General features: G+C 59.1%; 1 protein-coding gene across 5 annotated transcripts in view; it reads right to left on the reverse strand.

Moving 5' to 3' along the window:
* Window positions 1–15,560, reverse strand: part of TEAD4 (TEA domain transcription factor 4) — a 66,758-nt gene that overhangs the window by 5,888 nt on the left and 45,310 nt on the right. For 4 of the 5 annotated variants that reach the window (XM_070790289.1, XM_019961692.2, XM_070790291.1 and 1 more), the window contains 9 exons: window positions 15,485–15,549; window positions 15,033–15,095; window positions 10,438–10,566; window positions 9,203–9,246; window positions 8,751–8,806; window positions 6,421–6,560; window positions 4,997–5,170; window positions 1,015–1,155; window positions 69–221 (listed from right to left, as the gene is read on the reverse strand). In XM_070790289.1, the coding sequence (XP_070646390.1) occupies window positions 69–221; window positions 1,015–1,155; window positions 4,997–5,170; window positions 6,421–6,560; window positions 8,751–8,806; window positions 9,203–9,246; window positions 10,438–10,566; window positions 15,033–15,095; window positions 15,485–15,549 (965 nt within the window). The remainder of the gene's footprint in view (window positions 1–68; window positions 222–1,014; window positions 1,156–4,996; window positions 5,171–6,420; window positions 6,561–8,750; window positions 8,807–9,202; window positions 9,247–10,437; window positions 10,567–15,032; window positions 15,096–15,484; window positions 15,550–15,560) is intronic. The other variant, XM_070790290.1, reaches the window with a different exon arrangement.

The raw sequence follows: 15,560 nt of genomic DNA on the forward strand, positions 1-15,560 counted from the left end.
ACACACCTTCCCCCCACACCTGCACACACACATCTGCCCTACCTGCACACACACCCGCACGCACACACCTGCAGGATGGTGAAGTTCTCCAGCACACTGTTCATCATGTACTTCTCAGGCAGGTGCTTCAGCTTGTGGATGAAGTTGATCATGTACTCACAGAGTGGGGAGCGGTGGATGCGGTAGGAGTAGTGGCCATTCTCGTAGCGTGCATACTCGGTCTGCAGGGCCGGGGACAGCGCGGCTTAGAGGGCCGCTGCCCACCTCCAGCCCGGCAGGTCCCTGAGGAAGGTCCACGACCCACTAGGGCTTAAGTAGGGAAGGTGGGGCTGAGACCCGGGGTCCCTGGAAACAAGACCTCCGCCTCCCCCGGGGACCCAGACACCCACCGGATATCCAAGGGAGGAGCTTAAAGATGGGAGGTGGGGACAGAGTGACAGCTCAGTTCTGGCCACACACAGGGGCAGGGTCACAGGGACTTTGTGGCCACCTGTGTGCATCTACACATCTGTGCACACACAGGCACACAGCTGAGCGTGTGGGCTACATCAGAGTCAGCTTCAGGGTGTTAATGCTCCGTCCACTCGTAGGCAAGATGCTACCATCAGGGGGGCTAGCAAAGGGATTACAGTTGCATGTGGATCACAACTATCTCAAACTAAAACTTCACTGGAAATAACTCGAAGAGCTTTTCAGAGACTGCGACTTGCCCAGGCACCACCCACAGGTGGGAGAGGTCTGGGTTAAACACTGCGGGGGACTCAGTGCCAGGGTTGGCCCCCCAAGACCTGATGTATAGCTGGTGAGAACCACCAGGATGAGGGGGCCTGGCCTCCCACCGCTCCCCCGGCTTGTGTTGGGCGTGAGGTAGGTTGTCAGTGATAAGGACGAGGTGAGGGTGAGACTGCCTTAACTCAGACAAATCTGGGGAAAGAGGTGAGAAGCCCAAGCTGGGGTGGGGGATGTGTGTGCGTGTGCGTGAGGGGCCGGAGCCCGGGTGGGCAGCGTGCCTACCTCCACTTTCTCCACCACCTGCTTGCCAAAGGAGCACACCTTGGTGGAGCAGGTGATGATCATGTTCTCGGGGCTCTCGTACTGGCTGGACACCCCGTAGAAGGAGCTGCCCTCGTCCTCCATGTTGGTGTTGAGGTCTGCCTGGAGGGAGACAAGGGCGAGGGCGGGGTGGTGACTCAGAGGGGTCTTGTTGGAGGTCATGGCCCAGGTCCCAGGGCCAGCACCCCCTGAGGGGGCGGTGCTCAGAAAGAACATGGATGTAGGGCCTCAGAAAGCTTCCATTCACACGCAGGCCTGGGGTAAAGTCAGACTGTGTACAGAAACAGTGGAAAGAGCCTGGCCCCTGCTGCCCACCAGGTACCAACCGCCCAGCAGATGGGACCTCACATTGGCCTTCAGTGCAAGGAGACCCTGCCAGTGCCTTTCAGCAATGGCTCTGGGGGGCCGGCCCCTTGCCATCTCTGTGGCCCCGTGAGCCCAGCCACCCTAGACTTTTGCATCTCAGTTCTGCCTCCAGATCAGTCTCCCCAACACCAGTCCCCTTCCGCTCGGCCCCTCCTCTAACTGCTCTGAGACGTCTTGGCACCCTTGTGCAGAATCCCTTTAAAACGGGAACACCACTAGGTTGGCAGGGCCTGGCCTTGCCCCTTCCAGACGGTGAAGACCCTGGAGGCAGGAACCAAGCTGTCCCAGGGCTTGGCCAGGCGCAGGGTGTGTGCCTTAACAGAGTGCGGCACGTGACTATCTGAGCCTGCCCCCTCACAGTGGCTCTGGTCGAGGAGCGGTCCTGTAGTCACGAGGAGGGCACCTAAGCTTCCTGCACCTGCCAATCCTCAGGACCGCAGCCCCACCCCAGCCCATAGACACTCCCGGGTCTGCTGGCATCACCTCCCACTCGCCCGGCCTTTCAGTCACCCATGCATCCTGCCCGGCCCAGAACAGTCAGGGTGGAAGGGGAGAGGCTGTGACATAGTCTCTGCCCTCAAGGAGTGTGTGTGTGTGACTTGGGGGGTGGGGGGAGCAGCAAGAACAGGTGAGCTGGCAGCTGAGAGAGAGAGAAGGAGATGAAGCAGAGATGAAATTCCACTGGGACTTCCCTGGCAGTCCAGGGGTTAGGACTCTGTGCTTCCACTGCACAGGTCCTGGGTTCGATCCCTGGTCGGGGAACTAAAATCCAGCATGCAAAAAGAAAAGTCTCACAAGGGAAGGTCCAGAGTCCGCCCCGGAATCTACCCCTGGGGACCTCAGCCAGCGATAGCCACACAGTATCCTCCGTGACATCCTAACTACGATCCCACTCCCTCAACAGCCCCACCGCAGGATTTCCTGCCCACCATGTACCCCCACTCTGAGCACCGTGCCCACACAAGCTTGGCGTCTCCACCTTCCCAGCCTGAGAGCAGAGCTGCCCCCATTACCCTAATAAGCACCCCACCCCCCACCCCTCGCGCCCCTCACTCCCCTCCCCCACCCTATTCATAGCCGCGGCACGGTGGGCAGCTCACAGGCTGTGCCCAGAACAGGTGTGGGGGATCGGGTGGCTGACAGATGAGCCGAGACAGCCGGGCAAGGGGGCCGGGGGCTCAGATTCATTGTCACACGCTGGTATGTGCCCAGGAGACAGGGCCCTGCGACGGAGGAGGGGCAGGGGCCCTGTCCTCCCTGCCAGCTCAGCCCAGCCTTTTCAATCTGGAGTTAACAGCCATCAGTGTCCAGGAGGCCCCTCTCCCTCCACCGACGGACAGAGGAGGACTCTGCTGATCTCACAGGTCCTGGGGAAGGAGGGCGGGGCGCTGGCCTCTCAACCCCTGCATCTCACATGCACCGGGCCCAGCCTGACCCCTCAACCCATCCTGCACCAATGCCCCTGCCAGCTGGAACCGACGAGCCCCGGCGGACGCAAGCCAACCATTCACTCCCTACTCCCACCAGTGAGGGCAGTAACTCAGCAGGAGGGGCCGGGAGGCCGAGCTGGGGACATCAGAGTCCTCCCTCCTCCCACTCCAATCACCCTCTAACCCACCTCACAGCCTGCATGCCCAGGGCCTGGGGCCAGATGAGAAAACCACCAGGCAGGAAAAAGGAGGCTGGGGGTGGGGAGGGGGCTCACCATGTCCTTGCCCAGCTGTGTCCCTGCCTAAATGTGTGGCCAATCTGGCACCAGCTCCATGCCAGGGTGCAGGAGGAGAGGGTTTTGGATGACTGGGGTCTGGGGCTGCCCAGGAGGACCCCAAGTCCCATGGTTAGCAAACAGGAGAACTGCCTTCCCCACATCACAGGTCTGACCTTCCCTGGAGCTTCTGCCTTCCCCACACAGGAGGAGAGGATCCAAATGAGGGCTGAGGTGTCCCGGCCACCAACATGACCCCCCACCCCACATCCCCAGACTGCTGCCCCATCCCCACCTCCGATTTCACCCACCCTCACCCTGCCCAAGCCTCTGGCCATCAGGGCTCAGGTTGGGGACAGGAGGCAGGCACACAGTCCCCTTCACCATCAGCTGACCGCACACACCAGGGTCCTCAGACACACAGCCTCTCACATGCCCCCAAGAACCAAGTGCTGATTCTGCAGGTGGAGAAACAGGGTCCAGCGGAGCCAAGACTCCCAGGAACGCAACTCTCCAGCCAGGCTCTCCGCTGCCCGCCTGGCTCTCCTTACATGCTGGAGGGCTCACTAGTAGCCCGCCCCCAGTCCTGTGTGGTGACCGCACCCGGGCGCTGAGAACGCAAGCTCCCGTCGGGTCCATACAGTACAGGCTCTGCGTGCAGCCCGTGGATGGGGCACTGAGGCCAGCATGGAACTTGCCCTTTCACGCTTCCTGGCACCTCCGCCCCAACCCCCTCTTCCCTAATCACCCCGCCCCCAGCCCCCCAGAGTCAGAAGGAAGGAGAGGACCAGGGCCACAGACCAGACTGGGGAAGGATGCTCTGGCTCCACCCCCAGTCCTGCCAGCTCTGATCTCCAGGCAGGATGCCCCCGACCATCTCCTGGAAGCGAAGTCTGGGCTCTAGAAAATGACTCTGAATGCACATCTAAGTCTGCTCTCTTCCTGACCCCGCTTAGGGGCTGGGGTCCCTTTTTAGGCAATCCACAGCCTCCTCCACCAGGACAGGGGAAGCACCAGGGCCCTGCAGAAGGCACAAGGCACCTGGCAAAGCAGGAAATGTAGGGTGATGGCTACAAGCACACTCCCAGAGCTGGGTCTGCACTCTGGGATGCCACTATGAACTGGGTGGCCCTGGCAGGTCATTTCACCTCTCTGTGCCTCAGTTTCCCCTCTAGGGACCAAGGCTGTCAACTGTACCTCCCTTCAGTAGGGTGGCGAGGATGCATGCTCAGTCGCTCAGTAGTGTCTGACTCTTTGCGACTGCATGGACTGTAGCCGGCCAGGCTCCTCCGTCCATGGCATTCTCCAGGCAAGAGTACTGGAGTGGGCTGCCATTTCCTCCTCCAGGGGATCTTCCCGACCCAGGGACTGAACCTACATCTCTTATGTCTCCTGCCTTGGCAGGCGGGTTCTTTACCATTAGTGCCACCTGGGAAGCCTGGTGAAGAAGAAACATGCTAATTAAAGTAACACGATCAGGGTGACCTTCTCCCGACGGCCCTGATCTTCCCCAGCACGCCCATCACAAGCGGGACTGCAGGAGCCAGGCTCACCAGGGCTGGGGGTCTCCCAGCCAGGCCCTTGTTGACTCCATGCCTCAGTCTCCCCATCTGTGAATTGGGGGTCTAGGGTGGTTCTCATCTGAGGGTGGCTAGAAGAACACAGGCTATTATCTCCAACTGGAAGAAGGCAGATGCTGGTGAGAAGGGCCCCCACGCTGCTATCTCCCCTGACCAGGGCAGGGTTCCCATCAGTGCCTCCTGCCAGCCAGGCCTCCCTGGTCAGGCTTTTCCCTCAAGGCAGTTGAGCCAAGGGCCAAGTGATGGTCATCGACGAGCTGGGGCAGGAAGGAAGAGGCCACCCGAGACTTACCCAGAACTTCACGAGGAAAAAGGCATTGGAGGGTCCGCGTTCAAAGAGCTCCTTGAGGCCGCCCTTCTTCTCGGGGAACTTGTCGTAGATCTGGTGGATGTCCACGGCTTCGAGGTAGGGGTCGCTGTAGCTGGGGCTCGACTGGCCGATGTGCACGAACAGGTGCTTGTTGTACTGTGGGCACAGGAGAGCTGGTCTGAGGGGCCGAGGGGCGGATGGACCAGCCCTGGGGCTCCGAGCACGGCCAGGGGCCCAGAGCAGGGATGCCACGGCAGGGCCTCAGGTTCCCCCCTGGTAACACGGAGCAGGAAGAAGGGCTGAGTGCAAAGCAGAGTAAACAGGCATCCCACGCGTGGGGCAGGCGGCCCCCCACAGGTGCTTGGCATGTGTTGGTCGCTGTTTGCACTATTCTGAGTTGTGACTCGGTCACTGAACATCCTTAGGCGAGTCATTTCTATCTTTGGACCCCCTCAATCTCATCTGTGATGGAAGACCACTGAACCAGAAAAAGGGTGTTTCCCCCGCTTGGAGTGATGGTGAGGGTGCTGGGAATCCCTTGCTGCAATCCAAGAAAATCCACTTCTTTCACAATACACTCTGGGCTTCCAAGGAAGGGTTTGTCTGACTAACAAGTTCCCCACCTGAAAAATAAGCTTCTAAATGTCAAACTGGGAGTGCGGGGGGTGCGGGGGTATAGGAGGGAGGCTCAGGAGGGGAGGGGATGTATGTGTACATATGGGCTGATCCACGTTGTTGTATGGCAGAAACCAACACAACGTGGTAAAGCAATTATCCTCCAATTTAAAATAAATTAAGAAAAAAATAAAGACCTTGAGAAATCTTAGCGTTTAAGAAAAAAAAGTGTTAAACTGAAATGATCACTGAAGTTTCCCAGGCTCTGGCCTCCTGTCCACCCGGCCAGGTGCTACTCTGAACTCTGCAGGTGACGCTGGTCACCCAGGATGGAGACACAGAAGGGGACAAGGTGGGGGTGGGCTGCTGCTCCTGCTGGTGTCCCCGAGGATGTGGGGCAGACGGGCGGCTCCTTGGAGCCACAGGGGGCAGTGCAGTGCAGCCTGGGGTGGGGCTGGGACCAGTGTCTTCAGAGGGAGAGGTGACTAGACGGCAGGAAGGAAGACGTGAAGGGACTGGGGACTAGGATGGGGCACAGAGACCAGGGGAGGACTTAGGGGAGGGAGAGACGCAAGGTCCAGTGAGAAAGAAGCCAGGGCAAGGACGGGTGAACCAGGAGAGGATGGGAAGGAGCAGGGAACCTAAATTCAGTCCCAAGGTGGAGCGGGGCAGAGGGCAGGGAGAGAAAGCCCAAGCAGGTAAAATTGGAGCTGGAGGAGGCTGGGGAGCAGCACCCTCCAGGAATGAGGATGGGGCGGGAGAAAATCCAGCTGGCAAAGGCTAGGACCTACCGTATCAGGGTCCTGCTGCCGCTCCAAGAAGGCAGAGAACTCCAACATCCAGAGCTTGGAGCTGGCCACGCTGCGGCCCTGCCATGGAGGCGCGGGGGGCGCAGAGGGCGACGGGGCAGGTCCTGCCGGAGACTCGAACCCTGCATACGGTGGACAGCACATGGGAGCTGGCCCACACAGCCTCCCCACTCCAGCCTCCCCCAGACCCCCAGACCCATTGGAACCTGCTGTGTGCCTCCCAGCAGGCATGGGGGTGGGGGCAAAGCACTGGCCAGTGGTCCACGGGCAGCCCTGGTAGGGAGCTCAGCCCTGACAGTTCAGACCCCTCTGGGCCCAGGATGGCTCTCAAGGGAGATGATGCTGGCCGGGGACAGGTTGGGAGGTGGCAGGGGGGTGGGCAAGGGGACGGGGGTGGCTGGGTGCAGGGGGCGAGTGGAATGCCTGCTGGACCCAGGGCTTCCAGGGCAGGCACTGCTTGGTTCTTGCTCTGAAGGGGCTTCAGGTCCAGCCAGGGAGATAAGTGGACAAATGACTACAATGACACAAGTCTCTGCCCAGCCCCTGTGACCAGCATCTGGCCCAGAAGTGAATGCAGGTTTGTGATTAAGTGAAGCAATGAACGTGATGAAAACAGGCTGAGCACTGCAGCGGGGCTCCTGGTCCACCTTGGAGGTGGTCAGAAAGGCTTTCCACAGGTGATGCTTAAAGAGCTTATGCAGCGGGGGTGGGAGGGAGGCTCAAGTAGCAGGGGATATATGTATACTTAGGGTTGATTCACATTGTTGTACAGCAGAAACTAACACCAATTAAAAATAAACTTAATAATAAAAACAATAAAAAGAAGTGATGCGGCAAGAGCAGGAGGCAGCAGCAGAGACAGGGGAATGGGCTCCAGGCAGAGGGCATGAGGCGGCCGGATGATCAGTGGGCTGGGAGGCTCTGTCCAGCAGTTTTGTGCGGGGGCCAGAAACAAGGCTTGAGAGTTGGGGCCTGGCTGCTCGGTGAGGAGTACAGGTTTCAGCCTGAGCTCAGAAGGGTGACAGAGGATTCTAAGCAGGGCCGAGGAGAGACTGGCTGAGCATTTCTGCACATCTTGCTCCTCGTGGAGGAAGGACTGGGCAGGGGCAGGGCTGGCCAGAGATGCGGGCCTCATGGGCTCTTCTCAAGGGGGGAGAAGAAGAGGGCAGTGAAGAGGAGGGGACACAGGAGGGACAGGGAGGGAGCAAGACTGCAGGACTTGGTGACAGACAGGACGAGGGGGCAGCCGAGGCAGGTAGGTCAGGAGCCCGGGGAGGAGACAGAGAAGGGATGGCAGAGAAGCAGGCAGAGGCCCACACTGGACACACCAGCTCACACACTGGACGCGTGAGCTGAATCCCTCGTTCATTTGTCCAAGGGCAGCTTCCTAGGTCCTGCCCGGTGGGGACACACTGGACGTGGCCCAACACACGGAGGACAGACTCCAGCCCGGGATGGTGCCCAGGTTCACGGAGAGTGACAATCACTGGGAACCTCTAATGGATTCTAAGCCGGAAGCAGCGCGGTGAGAAAGATGCTTTAAAAAGATGAAGGGTGAGTTACGGGGTGGAAGAGCAAGGATGTGGCTGCAGATGGGGAAGCTGGTCAAGAGGCCACGGCAGTGACCCGGGCAGGAACGAGGAGGGCGTGAGAGAAGCTGATGGGCAGAAAGGGGAGAGCACAGATTAGGGGGGTGGGGGTGGCCCCAAGCGGCCGTTAAGAACCTAGGAAGGCGGCAGGGCTCCTGTCAGAACAGGAAAGCCAGGCTACAATGTAGGCAGGAGCCAATCCCAAACCAGGAAAGGTGGCTAAGGGCGAGGATCCTGTCTTGCCCTGCAGAGAGGCAGGTGGAGGGACCCTCCTGAGAAAGAGGCAGGGACAGAGCTGATCACGTGAGCAGCCAGGGTGCCGCCCAGTCTGCCCCCTCTCAGGAGCCTTCCCTCTGCTGACCAGGGGCTCCAGGCTGGAACGCCAGGCTCTGCGGGAAGCCTGTCTTGAAGGAAGTTACAGTGTCCCAGAGGGAGGCCAGCCCAAGTGCCAGGCTGCACGGGACGCACATGCAGGTGGGGCAGCTGCCCGGGGCACCCACCGTGCCCCTTGAACCTGCACGCTGCCAGCCCTGAGTCTCTCTGGGGAGGATGGGCAGCCCTGGGAATACAGGGGTCTTAGCTCTGGAGAGGACCGGGGTGCACAGTCTGAGCACGCACCAGGACGGCGTCGAAGGGAGCATGAGTGCCCAGCTGTCGGGGCCTGGGACCAGGACAGGAGCCACAGGGCGTGACACAGGAGGGAGTCAGACCCTGCCCACCCACCTGGCAGAGGCAGTGACGGCTGGACAGTGTAGGTTTGCTGGGAGAAAGGTTTCACACTGCAGGAGACGAGAGAAGACGCGTGAGCCCGGGGCAGCCATGGGGCCTCGGTCAGGCCCCAGCGCTGTCTGTGAGGCAGCCTGGGGGGTCGGGACTCTGGCCTCCTGCTCCCCCAGGATTCTGGCCAGCCCATGGAAGCAGCATGTCTGTGGGGCGAACCCATCACTCCCTCCCTTCCACCCAGGCCAGCCTCCTCCCCTCGGGTCCTGAGCTCAGGCCCTGCCCCACCCAGGACAGACCAGGGCTTTGGCAAAACCCGGGTGCGCCATCCTTAAGCACAGAGCCACTGGGAAACGCTGACTCCACCCTGTGGCCCACCCACCCTGTGGCCGGGGTCAACAGAATGGTTCACTGGCTCAAGTGCAGCCCAGGGAGCAGTCAGAGGCCATACTCACTCGTGGGACGTTCCGGCTTGGCCCGGCAGAGCTCCTTGCCAAAACTGAGGAGGTAAAAGCACAGGGTCAGCAGAGCCCCGGGGGTACGGCAGGCATCGTGCAGTCAGACGTCGCAGGGGCCCTAGGGCTGGAAGGGAGGCTGGAGCCTGGGCCCGGGGGCTGGGGAGGGTGTTAACACCCCTGCCTCCATCCAGGCAGCATGGCCTCCCAGAGAATGCATCCAGGAAGCCCAGCCCCGGGAACACCCCCCAGTGAGGGGCTCCCAGGAGAAGCCCCCAGACTCAGACACGGCTCCTCCCGTCCCCTCCCTCAGAGACAAGTCCTCTGTGGCGGTGCCAAGTATGGCCCCCAACAGTCCTGGAGTCAGGCATCCTGCTTAGATCTGAGCGCCCCAAAGTCACGCGGGCACACCTCAAGTCCTGTCGTCCTGTCTACTCAATGTCCTGCTGGACACACTGAAAAACGGCTGGATGAGAGGCTCGCCAGACTGCCCCTTGTTCTCGGGCCTGGGGTGGTGCGTTAGTCCCGACAGCCAGGAAAAACCCTGTACGGAAGGACACAGCCCTGGGATGGAGGGGCCTTTCTGGACTGTTCATAGAGCGGCCGAGAGACCCTTTCTCAGGCCAAGGAGTTCACATTCAAGGGGAGTTTGCTCTTGGACGTCAGCCTCCACCTGGGAGGGACACCTGAGGGGGAGGGGGGGATGAGGCCAAGTGGGGGTGGGCATTGCTGGGCACCGGCCAGTGCTGCCCCAAAGCCCGGGACCTAGGCTGCCTCTTCTGCATGTGTGCATGTTAAGCTGCTTCAGTCACATCCCACTGTTTACTGTGAACTGTAGCCCACCAGGCTCCTCTGTCCATGGGATTCTCCAGGCAAGAATCCTGGAGTGGGCTGCCATGCCCTCCTCCAGGGGATCTTCCCCACCCAGGGATCGGACCCAGGTATCTCATGTCTCCTGCTCTGGCAGGCGGGTTCTTTACCACTAGCGCCACCGGGAAACCGGGCCAACTCTGCAGAGCCCCCAGGCCGGCCATCTGATGGCGTGGCTTCGGCCTGTGTCCCTGCCAAGGCCCCAGAGGGCGGTTCCAACACCTGCACAGCCCTGGGTCCTTGGTCCCTCCTTCCCTGAGAAGACTCACGTGACGACTCTGGTGTGGCCAGCGCCATGTCTCCTCAGAAGGGGGAGAAGGGAGGACAGGGTGGTCCAGCCTCCGGCTACAGGCAGCTCCACTTACCCCTGAGACCGCTGGGTAGCCTGGGCCCCGGGTGAGGGTCATTTTACTGTGGAAGGCTGCGGCGGAGATGATCTGGGCGGACGACATGGCAGCCATGCTCTGCAGGGCCTTGTCCTTAGCTGCCTGATCCTGGGGAGACATTGGGGGGAGGCCTCAGCGCGAGCACCGTGGCAGGCCAGGAGAGGCCCCGGGATCAGGCTCCCGCTCCTGCAGGGCTGTGAACCTTCCCTGTGACTCTGAGGAAGTCATTGGGTGGCTCTGATCCCTTTCCTCATCTGTCAAAGGGGACACTTGTCCTGCCTGTCGCACTAGCGTTTAAAGAGACTTTGACCCACTCCCGGGCATATAGCCCGAGAAAAACATGATCCAAAAGGATACATGCACCCCAGTGTTCATTGCAGCACTGTTTACAATCACCAGGACGTGAAAGCAACCTAAATGTCCATCAACAGAGGAATGGATAAAGAAAATGTACATATATGCAATGGAATATTACTTGGCCATTAAAAAGAATGAAATCATGCCATTTGCAGCAACAATGGATGGACCTAGAGAGTGTCATACTGAGTGAAGTAAGTCAGACAGAGAAGGAGAAATGTTGTATGACATCCCTTATGTGTGGACTCTAAAAAGAAATAATACAAATGAACCTACTTACAAAACAGAAAGAGACTCGCAGAAAACAAACTTATAGTTGCCAGGGGGGAGAGATAGTTAGGGAGTTTGGGATGGACAGGTACACACTGCTGTATTCAAAAGGGATAACAACCAAGGACCTACTGCCTAACATAGGGAACTCTGCTCAATGTTCTATGCCAGCCTGGATGGGAGGGGGCTTTGAATGAGAATGGATACATACATATGTAAGGCTGAGTCCCCTCCCTGTCTACCTAAAACTACTGCTGCTGCTGCTGCAGCTAAGTTGCTTCAGTCGTATCCGACTCTGTGCAACCCCATAGACAACAGCCCACCAGGCTCCCCCTTCCCTGGGATTCTCCAGGCAAGAACACTGGAGTGGGTTGCCATTTCCTTCTCCAATGCATGAAAGTGAAAAGTGAAAGTGAAGTCGCTCAGTCATGTCCGACTCTTAGCGACCCCATGGACTGCAGCCCACCAGGCTGCTCCATCCATGGGATTTTCCATGCAAGAGTTCTGGAGTGGGGTGCCATCGCCTTCTCCGACCTAAAACTACTAGAACATTGTTAATCAGTCATACCCCAATGCAAAATAAAAAGTTTAAAGTTCGAAGAAAAATAAAAAGACTTTGAAGGTCACCGGCCAGACCACAGCTCTCCTGTTACCAACCTAAGGGACACCTGTGAACAGAGACCACCCAGGCCTCGCTCACCTCCACACCAAGGGTGTCTGGGGCCCCACCTGGCTCATGGGAGAGGAAGCAGGAATATGCTCAGCAGAGGTCATCTCCGGTCACATGGACAGTGACAAGGGCCAGTCTCCTGTGGTCCCTGTCTCAGACCTGGCCTATGGGTGTCAACTGTACCATGGGCACCCACGGCTCCTGAGCCTTTTATGTGTCAGAATGTGACTGTCTGTCCTCTGTGGTCCAAAGACCCTCCCAAAAAAATGGGCTCACCCGGCACAGGCTCTGAATGAATCAGCAGTTATCATCTGCTTATAATAAATCCTTGTTAATACTTGTCTAAGCCAATGGTCCCATCCTGAGCTCCCCAACCCCAAAGGGCCTCTCAAGCAATAAGACAACATCCTTTATTCCAAAAAGTCCATATGGATCGGAAATAAGACCATACAGACAGATGGGCTGGTGCAGGGAGCATTACTGGGGCTAAAACGCTGGGTTATGTCAACTCGGGAGCTGTGATTAGAAATCCTGTATCTTTATGATGGATTATTTTAAATGGGAAAAATACGTGGGCCCTTTATTTAATCACCAACTTGGTGACCCAAATCTGTCCTGAATGATAAGCAAGCGGATTGCTGAGGGAGGGCCTCACAGCTCACAGCTGGGTTTGCTGTGACTTCACTCGCCCGGTGGGTGGCATTACAGCAAAGGTCTGAGTGGTGAGCCCGGCATCCTGCGGGACACGGCATGGGGCCAGGCCCTTCTACCCAGACTCTCAGGGACCCGTACAGTCACAGGGCACTAGACAGCCCCCAGAAAGTAAAGAACACTGTCTCACTTTGGCTCTGAACATCATAGGATCCCTGTGAGGCTGGCAGGACTTGTCACACCCCTATTCTAAGATAAACTGAGGCTCAGAGAATTTAGGGGACCCGGGTGTTGACAGGGGTCACAGGAGGGTCTGCCCTGCGAAGTGGGTCCAGGACAGGCCATCCATGACCTCTGACCTCTGCAGGCCCAGGGGCTGAGCAGACCGAGGAGGGGGCAGGTCAGGACCTGAGGGCAACCCCATCTTCAGCACAGAGGGTGCAAGAGGCCACGCTGAGTGGTGGGCACCCCAGCCCATTGTCCTTTTGGGGCCAATCTTGAATCCTGCTCTGAGGTGATCCCTATTAACCAAAGTATCAGGCTGCCTCTCTGCAAGGATTCTGGGGGTCTCAGGAGCATCACTCAGGCTTGCTCCCTCCAGGACATGGGTGGGGCAGCACCCCAGGAACAGGGTCTGTTAACAGACCCCTGTTAACAACGGCAGTGGGAGGCTGGATGGCTCCAACCAGAGATCAGAGACCTGTACTCCTTTCTCATAGCTGGCCTAGTGAACAGCCGGGGACCAGCAAGTGGAACAGGAATCGGGGGGAGTTGGGGGGTGACATCAATGACCTGGTACTGAATTTTGAGGTTGGAGGGGACCTCAGACAGCACCTTGATTAACCCTGTCATTTATAGGTGGGGAAGCTGGCTGGAGCTTGAGGTGGATGACCCAGCCAAGTGCCCATGGGCAAAGCCAGGCCAGTGACCCAAAGATTTCCACCTGACCTTGCTGCCCACGGGGTAGCTTAACTGCACTGGGCCCCAGACCCCTTGGAGAATATGGTAAAATCCTCAGATCAAATTCTCCCCTAAGTGCATATGCAGGAAAATGTGTATATTACTTAAAGGACCCGTGGCTCCCCTTGAAGCCTGTCTGGCGGCCCACTGAGGCTGTTCCTGGCCCCTCATCAGAGTCTATTGACAGGGACAAGTTCAGTCCCTCCAGCACACGTGGGCCATACAGCCGGGCCCCTCGGGAATCAACAGCTCCCCTCTACAGCTCTTAACAGAAGCCTGGACACCCCACTCTCCATCAGGTCCCCCGCTGGGCCCCAGGGAGTCACAGGGCAGCCAGAGAGTGGAGTGGGGAGCAAGTGGGCGCCAGGGCTGAGGGTGTCTGGGTACATGTGCCAGCCTGAGAGGGAGGGACAGCAGCTGCGGCCAGCCAGCTGTCCTGGGGGCAAAGGAGCGAGGGCTGGGCCGCAGCTGTGGGGGGCAGGGACAGCTGGGCTGATGCAGGAGGAATGGAGCTGGGTGGGCAGCGGGGGCAGCCTCCTGTGGCCTCCGACCCACGCCTTCCAGGCTCCAGTGTCAGGGTCATGGGCCGCAGTCCCAGAGGGGTCCTCTGTGGTCCTCTAGCCCAGGGGCTTTGAAACTGGGTTCTCGTATGCTTTCGGGTTCGAGAGTCGTGGGGCCTGAGAGGGATGTAGAGGAGGGGTCCCTAGCCCGCTCCTCCCAACTTAACTTTGACCACAGCAGCTCCTCCGACATCATATCGGTGATAATTCAGTTAGGAAAAAAACCAGAAAGGCTTCCACTGCTTTAGAAAATGTCTGTGGGGAGTTCCCTGGTGGCCCAGTGGTTGGGACTCTGCGCTTTCACTGTTGAGGACCCAGGTTCAATTGCTGGTCGGGGAGCTAAGACCCTACAAGTCACACAGTACAGTCAAAAAAATTAAAATTAAAAAAAATTTTTTTTAATGTCCATGGATTTACTGGTCTGGTCTAAGGCCCAAATGCTGGCTCCTCCACGGGAGGAGTAGTCACCCAAGGGGCCCTGGCTCTGGGGTCCAGAAGGCCTGAGTCCCATGCAGAGGGGGTTCCCACCAGGGCTGGCCCCCTCAAACAGTCACCTGTCCAGGCCTGCAAGGTGGGGCTGATCCAGGGAGGGGCAGGAACGTCCAGTCCCAGAGAGTGGGGTGGGAAGAATTCCACCAGCCCCTCCTCCAGCATGGAACCCCGCTCCCCAGCAGTGCCTCCCAGGTCCCGCCACCCTCAGACAGTAAGGGGCTGAGGGGTCCTCAAGGAAAGGGGCCTGGAGGTCAATCCTGTCGCCCTAGCCACGGGATTTGGGGCGTGCACTGTCCCTCTGAGCTGGGGCGGGTGGTGGTGGTGGGTGGAGTGCACAGCAGGAGACTGGACTGTGCCTCCCAGGATGCTGAACCTGGCCGTTCACACACACACACACACATGGCTGCCAGTCAGTGGTCAGTGTCCTCTGCCGGATGGGGCTTACAGGGTTACAGGCTGAACCCCACTTTCCTCAGCACCTTGAAGCCCGCTGGCTCTGCAGGCAGTCCCGAAACCCACAGAAAGACTTTTCCTCCTGGGAAATGAGCCCAAAGTCCCAGAGGCCAGCCCTCCCAAGCCCTGGGCCTGTGCTCCCACCGCCACCCCTGTCTTACCTTTAGCTTGGCCTGGATCTCACGGGCTTTTCGCCGAGCCAGCACCTGGATGTGGCTGGACACCTGAGGCAGGAAAAGGGACTCCTGTTCCTGCCTTCTCCCCGAAGGCCGCTCCCCACGGGGTTCCCCCCAACCCCCCATCCGCCACAGCCCCCCATCCACATCACAGACTGAAAGAATGAATGAGTGAATGATCCATCACTGACGGGCCCTCGGTTCCGCCCTCCCAGCTAAACAGAAGTGCGGTCCTCCTGCTGGCCAGGAGAAGCAGGGGAGGGGTCTTTCTCCTCCCAGCGACGGTGGCGGGGACCCCAGGGAAACTGACCGTCTGGGGCACACCCAGTGGAGGACCCCTCCTGAGTTGGCCCCCAGAGCCCACATCTGGCCCTGCAGAGGGCCAAGCCGACCCCGAGAGCCACCGTTGGTGCCAGGGCACCCGCGCCAGGGCCCACCTGCTTCCTGGTGCGGGTCTTCCCTGTCCGGAGCTTGATGTAGCGGGCGATCAGCTCATTCCGACCTGCAGAGACA

The sequence above is a fragment of the Bos indicus genome, chromosome 5 (assembly GCF_029378745.1).
Source record: "Bos indicus isolate NIAB-ARS_2022 breed Sahiwal x Tharparkar chromosome 5, NIAB-ARS_B.indTharparkar_mat_pri_1.0, whole genome shotgun sequence".
NCBI lineage: Eukaryota > Metazoa > Chordata > Mammalia > Artiodactyla > Bovidae > Bos > Bos indicus.